This window comes from Mustela putorius, unplaced genomic scaffold, assembly GCF_011764305.1.
Source record: "Mustela putorius furo isolate JIRA1106 unplaced genomic scaffold, ASM1176430v1.1 tig00000589_pilon_pilon_pilon, whole genome shotgun sequence".
In the NCBI taxonomy this organism is placed as follows: domain Eukaryota; kingdom Metazoa; phylum Chordata; class Mammalia; order Carnivora; family Mustelidae; genus Mustela; species Mustela putorius.
Window position 1 is genome coordinate 2,541,333 of NW_025421425.1, and position 12,724 is coordinate 2,554,056.

The 12,724-nt window shown below is 43.6% G+C and overlaps 1 protein-coding gene across 4 annotated transcripts in view; it reads left to right on the forward strand.

The window, feature by feature from the left end:
- MARCHF6 (membrane associated ring-CH-type finger 6) overlaps positions 1–6,876 on the forward strand; it is an 83,407-nt gene extending 76,531 nt beyond the window's left edge. For all 4 annotated transcript variants that reach the window (XM_045082015.1, XM_045082017.1, XM_013060770.2 and 1 more), the window contains 3 exons: positions 725–857; positions 1,892–2,027; positions 4,761–6,876. In XM_045082015.1, coding sequence (XP_044937950.1) covers positions 725–857; positions 1,892–2,027; positions 4,761–4,851 — 360 coding nt within the window. In that variant the 3' untranslated portion in view covers positions 4,852–6,876. The remainder of the gene's footprint in view (positions 1–724; positions 858–1,891; positions 2,028–4,760) is intronic.
- Positions 6,877–12,724: the final 5,848 nt, after the last annotated feature.

A 12,724-nucleotide genomic window follows, 5' to 3' on the forward strand; every position in this document is an offset into this window, starting at 1 on the left:
CCGAATGCTCTGGCCCGTTCCTGAGGGATTGGGCCGAGTTGCAGGGTCCTGTGACTGTGTCCAGGAGAAGTTCAGGTGCTGAGGAGAAAACAGGAACAGTACTCTTCTGTTCTGTCCCCCTCTGCATACCATCTTTATTTTCCATTGTTCCCAGAGTTTTCCCACTTCCATTTATTCTTTACTCTGAAGTTCTATTCATTAGAACTTTCTGGATGATGATGAAAATATTGTAGAAATTCTTGGAAGTAAAAAAAAAAGTTCACTGTAGAATTTTCACAAATCAAAAATATCTTTGTCACAATTTCATTTATACAGGCTTTTCAGAAATGTGTTTCCGATAAAATGAATTATTCAGATAAAATGAACGAATAATACAGATCACTCTTACACAATATATGTGTGCAGTTGTTTCAGATTATGTGGTCTTCATAACGTTATTGGATATGCCTGGTATTGTATGGTACAGGACTCGTGTAGTTAGGATTCTAGATTGGAGTCTTATTTCATCCCTTAACAGAGTTAACTACAAAGTCTAAGGAAGTAAATGCATTTCTGTAAAAACTTGTGAGCACCGTACTTATCTTTGTGTTCAAAATGTGTCTTGAGTTTGGGAAAAATAACCAACAGATTAAACTTGCTGTGCCTTGGACTCAGTAGAGATTGCTCTGTTAATTGGAGGAATTTGTCCTGTATCCTTGTTCTGATTTTCTTCCTCATGTTTCAGGTTTATGCAAATGGCATCCGGAACATTGACCTTCACTATATCATTCGTAAACTGGCAGCGCCCGTGATCTCTGTGCTCTTGCTTTCCCTGTGTGTACCTTACGTCATAGCGTCCGGCGTCGTTCCTTTACTAGGTGGGTAATGCTGGCTGGGGAGCTTGAGAGAGCACCTTTATGACACCAGTGTATTGTTGTCACTTCCGGTATCATAGGCTGTCTGGCTCCATCTGATTGATTTGTAAATAAAAATCCAGCTAAAACAATGATTTTAGAAGGCTGTTTTTCTTAGACTTGATAACTTAGGGCAAGATTTAGAGAATCGTAAAGCTCTTTGGTATCGTTTTTTTTTCTCTAGGCAGGTGAGGTGGTATTAACGTTTACACTGTCCCCAAAATAGGAACAGATTTCCTTCAGGTCGTCTCCTGACTAGAAGTGCTGTGGTCCCATACTTGTAAAATCAAGGGAAAATGTTGTTACATTTAATTTAATTTTCAGAATGTTCTTTATCATAAAAGGAAAAGCAAAGAGGGGATGGTATTTAGCGATGCCTCAGCAACTAGATATTATCAGTTGTGTGCGGAAGAGTCTCACGGGACCTTAAACACAGCATGTGTTGTGAGTGAGAAGCACAGAGTTTCCCCCTCCAGATCTTTCTCTTCTGAGTTCCCTCTCTCAGTGACTAGTGTTATCCAACAGTCTGCATGAGTCCGAAACCTTGTAGGTCATCTGTGTCACCTCAGTCTCTGCCTTCCCTACTCAGGTGGTCCCAGGGTCCCACTGACCCAGCCTCCAGAACCCATTCTTGAAGCCGGCACCTTCCCCAGGGTTCTCACCTTAACCACAGTGGCCTCCTATCTGGTTTCCCTAATTGGAAGCCACCAGCACTAATTTACTCTCCACAATGACCTTTCTCTTGAATGGGTCCCACTGTTCCTCTTTAGTGAACATCCTCTCATGGGTTCCCGTGTGGCCTTGAAGGCACCATCCTGCTCTTGGGCGTGTTCACGAGGCCCCTCAGGCTGTGGCTGCCGCGCTCTGGCCCCCGCGCCATTCACACAACGAGCTTGTGTTGCGGTTGGGCACCACCAGCCCCTTTTTCTTGGGAGAGGAACGTGCTTTCATTTCACTGTCCTTCCACTGACGCCTGAGCTTGTCTTTTGGTTTTACAGGTGTTACTGCGGAAATGCAAAACTTGGTCCACCGGCGAATTTATCCGTTCTTACTGATGGTTGTGGTGCTGATGGGGATCCTGTCCTTCCAGGTCCGCCAGTTCAAGCGCCTTTATGAGCACATTAAAAATGACAAGTGAGTCTAGACTTCGTTCCTCTAGCTTAAGATGTCTCCTGTATTACTTTTTATTTCTGATGTGATAAATCATAGTTGGGAAGAGTGCTCAGATTCTGGATATATTTTGAGGTAGAATTAACAGGATTCGCTAACAGATCGTGTGTAGGATGTGAAAGGGAATGTTATCAAGGACTCGGTTGGGCCAAGCAGCTGGCAATACAGAGTGGAGGTGAAGACTGGGAGAAACGAGGAAGGTGAGGAAGACTGTTTAAATGCCTGCTCCGAATAGTTTTTAGTCTGCTTCCAAATGTTTTGGTCTGACAATCTGTTAAATAGTTGCGGATAAAAATAAGAAGCTGCATGAGGACTCAGCCTGCCTCAGCCCCACCTGTAGCCAGGGGCCCCTGGGCCGCTCTGGCCATTGCTGAGGGGGCTGTGAGGCCCCTGCAGAAGCATCTTGGGCCTGACCTTGGCGGGTGGGATGCTCCGTGACCTGACCTTGGTGAGAGACGGACGGCGGCTGAGGGACACCTTCCGGGGATACCGGTCCTCTGACCTTCCGTATCCTGACAGAAGGCTGAATCCTCTTCTGCTTTCATGGTGTCGGCAGGGAAAGGAGCTTTGTTACTCTCCGTCCAGGTTGGCCTGGAAAGTCGAAGTGTACACATGCCGGCTCGTGTCACTGTTAACACCGCCTCCATTTTTCTGTGAGCACATTGTGTGGTCACCTTCTTTACTCTGAGGATTCTTAAGAGTTTTTAAGAATGAGATTGAGGGTGTTAAGGCTTTGCCAAAGCATTTACTGGCAGTGAAAACACAAGTACACTGAGGCGGTCAGGGTATAAAATTCTGTCCACCACAGAAGAACAGGGGGGGGGGGGTAGGTGATGAATGTCTGTTTGTGTCACTTCCCTTGTTTAGGCTGACGAGTGACTTCTGCGGGCGGAAAGCAAACAAGACACAGCCTCGGCTTCTGATGCTTCTTCAGGGCTTGTCCCTCGCCCTGCTCGGCTACCCCCATGTCCTTTCCCACCACCATCCCAACCTTTCTTGTTATTTTCTGCAGCCCAGCGTACTGTTTCCTCTCCCCATTTGTTCTTCATGTAGAAAACTTGACGTTTAGGTTCGCTGGAGGCCTTGGTTGTGGGGTGTGCCTGGGGCCGGCTGGGGCAAGAGCGAGTGCTGGGCATCAGGGAAAGCGGGGCGTGGGCGCAGAGTCTCCTTTTGCTGCCACTGAGTTACTTTTTGGTCTCGGGCAAGTTAATTTATACCACGTCTCTCGTACCAATGGATATTGCTTATTCGTTGCCATCATGCTAACCCCATTCTTTACATGACTTGGTCTGTTTTGTGATGACGTGTGTGTCAGGTAGAGCCCTGTGTGTTACGTTAGCGGCTGTTCAGTTGTCATTGTTGAAAACATACGTAATATCCACACAGTTTAAAACTCCACTGGTTGGTTGGGGAGCAGTGTGGAAAGGAGTAGTTAACTTCTGGAGAAGAATTGGTAAGACAGAAAAAGTATTAAACAGTAGAATCATGGATGAAGCAGCAGTAGGATTTGCAAAATGTTCTAAAAAGTGACATGTTAAGCTACTTGGCATAAACTGCAAAAAGATCTCATTAGGCTCGTTTTTGCTGGCAGGAAAGTGGGGAGTCAAGGTGGGAAAGGTAATGGTGAAGAGTGAAAGTTACCACCCCGAGTTTTAGCACATGCCAGGTCTTTGTGGCCATGGTTTTTGTACGCTTCCTGCTTCTTACAGTGAGCATGGAACATGGTACTGTTGTTCTTACTTTATTGATGAGTAAACTAGGTCTCAAAGACCCAGCTCCGGCCACCCTGTCCCAGGCTGGCTGCACTCTCGCTCTCGCACGCTTGCACACTGGCTGAGGACTGACGGGGCACTCCGGAGTCTGCAGTGCTGACCCCAGATGGGCACCTGTTACCCTGGCCTCCTGGAGCTCGTTGACACTGTGGGCTTGGTCACCCACTGTCCTTCGAGAGTCGGTCAGGCTGCAGGCCGTTCCCATTTAGTGAGGCACACCACTGCTTCTCTGCAACTGCCGCTGTCGTCCTGGGGGTATGGTGTCTTGTCATTTCAGCCATGGTCACTCTGTCTCTAGTTCTGCAGCCCTGCACCTCCTGTCCTGTCCTCCCTCTCATCCCAGCACGTGAGTTACGTTCTGGCGCCACAGCTCCTGCCTTCCGTCCCTTGCGTACACTCCCCTCTCCGCCATCTCCTGTCCGACCTCATGGAAAACTTTGCCCTTTGATTTCTCCTTTTGTCTAAAGCTAGAGCTTTTCTGGTTTGCTTACCTCTCTACCCAGCTTTCCGAAGCTCATATTTCTAGTCTGTTTCTTCAGATCTGTCCACTGAGCTGTTTTATAAAATGTCTATAACAGCTAAATCCCCTGAACAAGCTTACTGTGCCTTACCTCCAAGTGTGCTAGTTTGTGAGAAGCCCCTGACGTACGGACCGGAGCCTGTGTCCAGTGCCCAGCATCCGAAAGCTTCCGACGTTTGCCGTTCTCCTGCTTTCCCCACCAGCCGACGCCTCACTGTGAGGTGTCTGCTGGTGTACCGTCTGCCAGGCGTTCATTCTAGAGTCCTCTTCCTCACCCAGCTGACCACGGAAGGGTTTTAAGTGAGAGTGATCTGATTTGCATTTAAAAACTGGCTGGTCTTAGGAAGGATGTTTAAATATTGTAAGATCATATAAGAGAGTAACCACCCTGTTTTTACAACCTAGATACCTTGTGGGCCAACGCCTCGTGAATTATGAACGGAAATCTGGCAAACAAGGCACATCTCCGCCACCTCCACAGTCGTCCCAAGAATAAAGTGGTTGTCTCAACTACCTTGACCTTCCCCTTGCCTTTACGTGTCCTTTTTTGTGGACTTCTCTCTTTGGAGATTCTTCCCAGTGATCTCTCAGCATTGTTTTTAAGTTAACTGTGTTTGACTTGCGTTCTTGGCACTCAGAGAGCGGCAGTGCAAGGCTCTGCTGCCCTTCCTGCATCTTCCGACATCGTAGCTGTCTGAGATCTGTACATGTGTAAATAGAAGTTCCTGGATACCCTAGAACCTTGGATTAAACAGAATGTGCATTGTACATCTTTAAACAAAATGTATATTAATTTATTAAATCTAGTTGTCACTTTATTTTGGACCTGCTGTGATCTTGACAGGAAACGTGCCACAGAGCCGTAGTGCAGAGGCAAGACATTTTCATGACGTCTCTTGGAGCGCAGTACCATGGTGTTCCTGGCAGTTCTTATTAAGTAAACTGTACACTCTGTCTTTCTTGGCTGTTCAGACCTTACCAAGAACTTGAAAGGAAACAAGTAGAAATCAGCAGTGGAGTGTCTGTGGTAAGAGAACATGAACTCTGCTTCACTGTCAATCGTTTTTTGGAAGTTATTTTGTATAACACCAAAGCTGTTGTACATTTTCTACTGCCTGATTTTTTTTTCATGTGTCTGTGTTTATAATATTGTATAGTATCTTGTGCTAGGTGAGGAAATTATTTTTAATTTTGATAATTTAATATTCCTAGTGATCAGCATTAGGGGGTTGGGGTTTTGTGCTTGTTAGGGGCATGTCTGTATTTAGAGAAAACAAGCCCGCCAGAGCATTCTCAGTAGTTCCCTCCAGCCCCCTTTCCGTGCACAGCTGTCTTCTTTTCCTTTTTGGAAGCAATGGCCAAAAGTCATGTAGGATCACAAGTCTTATAAAATAACATCACCAACAATGCATCATACTGGAATTAGAACACACTGAGATGTTTCTTCATTGTAGATGTGGTTTGTGGCCTTCGACCAGCAGCATTAGAGAAGACTGGTTAAAATACCTGGTCTTGCTGGTTAGTGCACCGTTGGGGGAGGGTGAGGAAGTACATTTTTCCTCGTTTTCCGTGATTACATCCCAAAGTTTCTAGAACTTTGTGTTTATAGACTAGAACTACAAATAAAACCAACTTGATTTTGCTTGTCCAGACTTAAGCTGGCTTGAGCTGGCCTTTTAACATAGGAGTAAAGAATGTCTTTCATTGGCTATGTGCTATAAAATCTCAGAAAACTGGACACTTATAAATCTGGTTTCCCCTTACAACCAAAGCTTCAAGTAAGCAGATTAGAGAAATGGACCAGTTGGGCAATGATCCACGTATTTAATGGAAATGGTATATTGCAAGGATGGTGTTTGCTTTTGAATGATAACCAAAAGTTCTCAGAGAAAATGGATAGCATAGGTCTTCAGGAACTCTTAAAGAGTTTCCATATAGTATTAAAATGTCTATAGACTCTAATCTGAAGATTTTTAAAATATTGAAGTCAGCTAAGCATAAGCTACCAAAAAGCAAACGTGTTCTGGTTGTTTTACATTTCAGCAGTTTTTCCTGAAGTGATGATTACTTTACTTTAAAAATACATTTTAAAACATCAGTATCAAAGAAAAAAAAAAGCTTGACAAAGGGTTCAGTGTTACACTTTTTGGCACTTTGTAGCAGTCCTTTCTCTTGTATTTGAAATAAGGTCTTTGCTAGCCCTACCTTTACTTAGAAATTTAGTCCTACTTTAAAAAATTAGGAGCATTTTAAAATGTAATGCCACCTGTTGTGGTGTATGTCTATATAAATTGTTCTCTTTGGGAGAAAAATATTATCAATTGGGCATATAACTTGATTATATTAATTTAGTTTCTTTTTTAATTTTTCAGAAAATTTGTAGATCTTGATATAAAGTCATTGAAACATTTATCTGTTTTACTGGGGGGAGATCTAGGCCGATACCATAAAGGATGAAAAATTGTTATGCTACAGAATTTTAAATGAATCTTACCAGATATTTTGTAAAAAACAAAACAAAACAAAACAAAAAAAACAAAAAAGAAAAAAGAAAAAAAAGAAAAAAAAAAAACACCAAACCAAACTTACATATATGAATGTGTATGAATGGCGAAAAGTTGCCCTCCATTTCACTGGCGATAATTTTATCTTGTTGTACTTAAGGATTTCCTCTTGGTTTTCAGTTGTGCTCTGTCCTTTTTTCAATCAGATGAATACTTCTGTAAGGAAAGCGTTTGCTGGCATGATATTTACATGGGTGGCATCAGGATTTTATTATTAACCAGTAGTCTTACAAACATTTTAAACCTCTAGTTCAGAAAGGGCTAATATTGCTGCCCTTCTTCCTGTAGATTTTTTTTTTTTTTAATAATAGCATAGTTTTGTTCATTTTACATTGGGCTAAAACAGTCTTTAAGAAAGTTAATTAGGAAAGACCTTTCTGCTTTATTTTTAACTGTTTATAAATTGGAGACAAATCAGCATTTGGGAGTTAGTTCCACATGACCAGTTATCAAATGGCCATAGTATGAAGTGTGTATTTGTTCCTTATTAGCAAATTATGTTTGATTTTTAAACTATTAATACTAATAGTTGAGCCGAAAACTGAAGAAAAATGCCAGTGTGATGTTTATATATAGCTAGCCTTAAAAAGTTCCATGTTTTAGGGGATTTTTTTTCCCTGTTAGTTTGCTGGAGAAACAGTGGAAATTGGACATCTCAATTCCAGATGTAAACGAAAAGCAGTTTTTATTTCAACATTTAATATAGCTGTTATTACTGTGGATTCTTGTCTGTATTTTTTCTTTCCTTTATTCAGGTAATAGAGAATAACTTTCTTAAATGATCTGGTCTTAGAGATGTCATTTCTGTATTGGCAAATGCTATTATTAAAGTGCAACTCTTAAATTGAGGTTGAATTTATGACTTTGTAAAACAGAGTGGACATTTCTCCACTGTATTGTGAGCAGCCCCCACCCCCGTACACACACACGTGCGCGCACAAGAGTGTAGCGCGAGTCTAAGAACACTGGCACTTTTTTCACCTTCACAAGTTAGCTCCTTATTGTCACTTCCAGGATTGAGTATTTTAAGTTCCTTCCTTACTGTGATTTTAATTGTAAAATTAAATGATTATGTTTAAAAGACTCCTTTAGAATCTTGCCTGCTTAGTTCCCATGGGGAAGAGACAAAAGTAAAATGTCTTACCACCAAAGTATTATTAAAAACCTTGTGTGTGTGGAGGTCCTCTAAGTCCCTCAGTTGGGCTGTCTGTATCTCATTAATTTACCCTCGGCCCTCCCTTTCCCTCTCACCCTCCTAACTGCCCTGTTAAAAGCAGCCATTTTGAGTTTCATTCAAAGTCTCCAGCAATACGCTCGGCATGAATACAACGAAGTTAGGATAGTGTATGCCAGTTTTCAGTCGCATCTGTTCTGTAGGAGCGCCCCATTCTGTCATGGGAGTAGAGTAGTGCCGTAAATGGAAATGTAGTGACTGTGAAGCCTAGGGATGACTGTCTTCAAGGATAGATAGGACACAAGTTTTCTATTAAAGCAAACACCTTAGATACCCAGACCAATTTTATGTGTACATATTCTAAAATGCTCCCTTTTTTATGTGGTTGTTTGTTGCCTTCTAAGTCAAGAGAACAAAATTGAATAAAGTGAATGTTAGTTGTAGCCTAGATTTTTGGTTTGTTTTTGCTTTGTTGCAAGATTGCTTCAGAATTACAGAAATGGGCATTATTAATCAGCATATATAGATGATCTAAGTATTTTTTAATATAATAGTTACATGAGAAAAAGAACTAAGTTACCTGTGATTGTAGTTCTTCTATTCTGTTGAGTTTTAAAGTATATTTGCAGAGAACACATCCCTTCCGCCTTGTCCCCTCCCCGGACCAGTAGACCATCAGCACTAGGAATGGTGAAGGCTTCTTCCCAGCTGCTGGCAAGATGCTACCCATTTCCGCACCTGTCTACAAGATCCATGTGCCAAAACCTCACCAGGCTTTCTCTTTAAGTGGATACTTGGAATGGAGGAAAGCCAGTCAAGTCCATCTTATGTAGTTGGTCGTGCATCTCAGAGGAAAACGAAAGTATTCCATCAGGCTTTTTTTCCTTCCTGTGTGCCCCACGTGAACAGATCCTTTCATTTCTAGGTTCAAAACTATTTCTTTTTAATCAAGTGCATTTGTATTTTAAGTGCAGCAGTGATAGGCGAAATGCTATTTGAACCACAGGGCATCTGTAATCTGTGATTTTGAAGTTTCACAGCAAAGGAAATGGCAGGGTGAATCTCAGAGCGTGGCCAGTAATTCCCCCTCGCACCCGCAGTGTGTAGCCGCTCTTGTTGCAAACAGAACGCTGATAGCACGAGTGGGTTAAGGGTCTGAGGGAGCCGACCTCTCCCCTCCTCCTCCCACAGTGTTCTGGTTTGGGGGTCTGCTTTCTTTCCCACACTTGTCTGAGCACTGTAGTTGAATCCAGGTATGGTGTCTGCTTTCAAGGAACCCCTTAGAGTGGAAAAGACCTGAAAAACAAGCCGAAGGTTCTAGTCCAGGTACGACTAGAATGTCCTGAGGAATGCAGAGCCGGGTCCCCCTGGACACTCTGTACTGTGCCCCGCTACGCCCGGGCCCCCTCCAGCCTCCTGTGGTGTGCATCACTCCGCAACAGCCAGGAGCCTGCGGAGAGGAGGTCCCCTTTCCAGTGCTTTAGACGGTTCAGTCTTCTTTTTGAAATTTCTCTTTCTACATAAGTAACAGTACTGTGTCTGCCTCTGTGCTGTTCATTAACTCAGGCCAAGAAGCTTCACAATGCCGGGAACCCCGAGCGCGCACTCCTCTGTTCTTTGCTCAGTTGTAGCAGTCTCCTGGCAGGTTTACAGACCCACAGAACCGATGGAGCCGCACAGAGTCCGGAAGCAGAGCCCCATGTACGCGGACGGTTGATGCTTGACAAAGGTGTGGAAGTCGAACTGGGGTGCTGGAGTAATTGGACATCCACGTGCAAAATTAAGAACTGATCCATATCTCAATATATGCAAAAATGGATTGTATTCCTAAGCAATAAACCTCCAGCCAAATAACTTCTGGAAGCAAAAGGGGAAAATGTTCAGCCTTGGGTAAGGCAAAGATTTAGATTAGAGATGGGCAAAAGCACAGTTCGTAGGAGAACAACTTGATAAGTTGGATGTGACCCAAGATTGAAAGTGTCTGCTCTGTGATACATGCTGTTTAGTGGACAGCAACTACAAACCAGCCGTGGACTGGCAGGAATTACTCGCAAGACATTTCGGATAATAGACATGCATTCAGAATAGACACGTCTCAAAACTCAGTAGTTTTAAGAAGATCCATTTGCCCATTTTAAAAAAATGAGTAAGATATTTAAACACTTCATTAAAGAGGACACACAAATGGCAAGTAGGCACGTGAAAAGCTAGCTGTTAATGTAACCAGCCGTTAGGAAGATACAAATTAAAACCACAGGTTACCATCACCTGTTAGAACGACTAAAATTAAAAATACTACGCTGTGTGTCGGTGAGGATGTGAGGAACTGGAACTCTTACCCTCTCCTGGAGGGAAAGTCAAGTGGTATAAACTCCTTTGGGAAATGCTGGGCAGTTTTGAAACCATTACAGTGAGTCCTTCGCACTCCTAGTTACTGACCAAGCAAGAAGTCAGTCCATACGATGACTCATACATGAACGTTCCTTGTAGCTTGTAATCGCTCAAGGCTGGAAACAGTCCACACGCCCATCGGCAGGTGAATAAACAAATGATCATGCAATGAGATACTGCTCAGCAATAGTAAAAATAAATAAATAACTTGATAAACGCAGCATGGACAAGTCTCAGTGCTAAGGGAAAGCAGACCTACCAATCGGTGGGAAGGGGCTCGGAGGGATTTCAAAGGGGGCATAAAGACATGGATTGATGTATTCGTTATCTCGATGTGCTTCTGGTTTGACATGCACACATATATTAAATTGTACATTTTAAGGTTGTGCAGTTCATTGCATGTTAGTTACATCCCAGTTTCAAAAAGGAATACCAGCTATTACATGCTCTTTAAGGGATCATTTCATACTTTATCTTTCTTCAGAGTGCCCCTTCTCTCTCACTTTTGGCTGCTGAGTTCATTTCTGTCTCACCAGAAGACAAAGCAATAACAAGTCTTCACAGGTTCACATCGTCGTATTTGCCGTCTTACCTGCACCTGTGCCCACGCGCTCACCAGGCTGTGCAGGCTGCGCACATCGCCTCCAGCGAGCGCGCTCTGATTGCACACTGCCCCCGGGCCCATGTGCGATCCCTGGGTCCCCCACCCTGCGCACGCTCACTAGGCCACAGGACTCCGCTGCCTCGAAGTACCGCTCTGCACTTCCCCCTCTCCCTCATAGTGCTGTCGGGTCGTTGCCATCATTTCAGATGTTGCGTCATTTGGGAAAATCTCCACCCCACTAACTCCTTCAACCGTTCCATTTCACGTTCCTTTCCAACAAAGCCCTTCAAACAGTTCTCTGTACTCACTCTTTCCAGTTTCTCCTCTCCTTTTCCAGGCCTGCTACAATCAGGTGTTTGCTCCACTGTCCTCTGGAACTGCTCCTGTAAGTCACAAATTGGCCACCGCTAATTGACGTGGTTCCTTCTCAGCTCTCGCCTGAAATGGGTGGCTCCTCTCTTCAGTGAAACCATTTTCCTGGTTGTCAGGACACAGCGTTCCCCCCATTTCCTGCCTGCCTGTCTGGATTCTCCTTTCCAGACTCCATCGCTGACCCTCCTCTCCTGTCAGCCCAGCCCAGCGGGGACCTCTGTTCTACTGACACCCATTAACTCGGTGATCTCACTCACTCTCATGGTCTTAAAGGCCATCTCTATGCTGATCACTCACGTATTTATTTACTCCAGGCATGTCTGCACGCCTGTGTAGACGCTTCCAGAAATCTCAAACTTAGCAGGCCCAAAACAACTCATGATGCTCTTACCCAAAGCTATTTTCTCAAATGTCCCCATTTCAGTTGATAAGCAATTGGATGGATTCAAGTTGCTAAATTTAAAATGTTGGTAATACCTTTGGCACTTGTTTTTCTCCCCCACTTCCCATAAAGTCGGACAGCAAGTCTTCCAAATGAATTGGATTCCGGCTATGTTGCACCCTCTTCTGCCACCTTCCTGGCGCAAAGCACCATCGTCTCTCTCCTGTCCAGGCCACTGGCAGTTTCTCCTGAGCGCCCGGCCTCTGAGCTCCCGGCCTATGCCCGGGCTCTCTTCCCTTTATTCCAGTTATTTTCAACATGGGATCCAGAGTGATCATGTTCAGATCTAAGATCACAATAGTCCTCTACTCAGAGAGCTAACCACCACACTTGAGAGTCCCAAGTTCACAATCACCTTCCTGTGCTCCAGGCAAGCCTCTTTGCTTCCAGAACAGGTCAAACCTCAGGGCCTTTGCACTTGCTGCACCTTAATGTTCTTCATCTAGGCTGTTCATTTTGTACTGAAGTGTCCTTCTTAGGCTTATCTAAAATTGCAGGAACTGGGGCATTCCTGACTCTTCTGCTGTGTCTTATCATATGTTTTAAGATATCATGGTTTTCTTGTCCTACTTATATTTGTATCTTTTCCCCTACTTAAATGTAAGCTTCAAAGATTTTTTTTTTTAACTATTTGGGGATTACTACTATATTACAGAACAATTCTTGGGACATACTTAACATTCAATACTGTTGAATAAATAAATGGATGAATCAGAATCAAAATAATGTATATATGGTTAAAATAAAACCTGCAAGTCATGTGCCATTCTCCAGAAGTAACCACTGTCAGGAGTTTAGTGTTTGCTTCCACGCTGTGGGCAA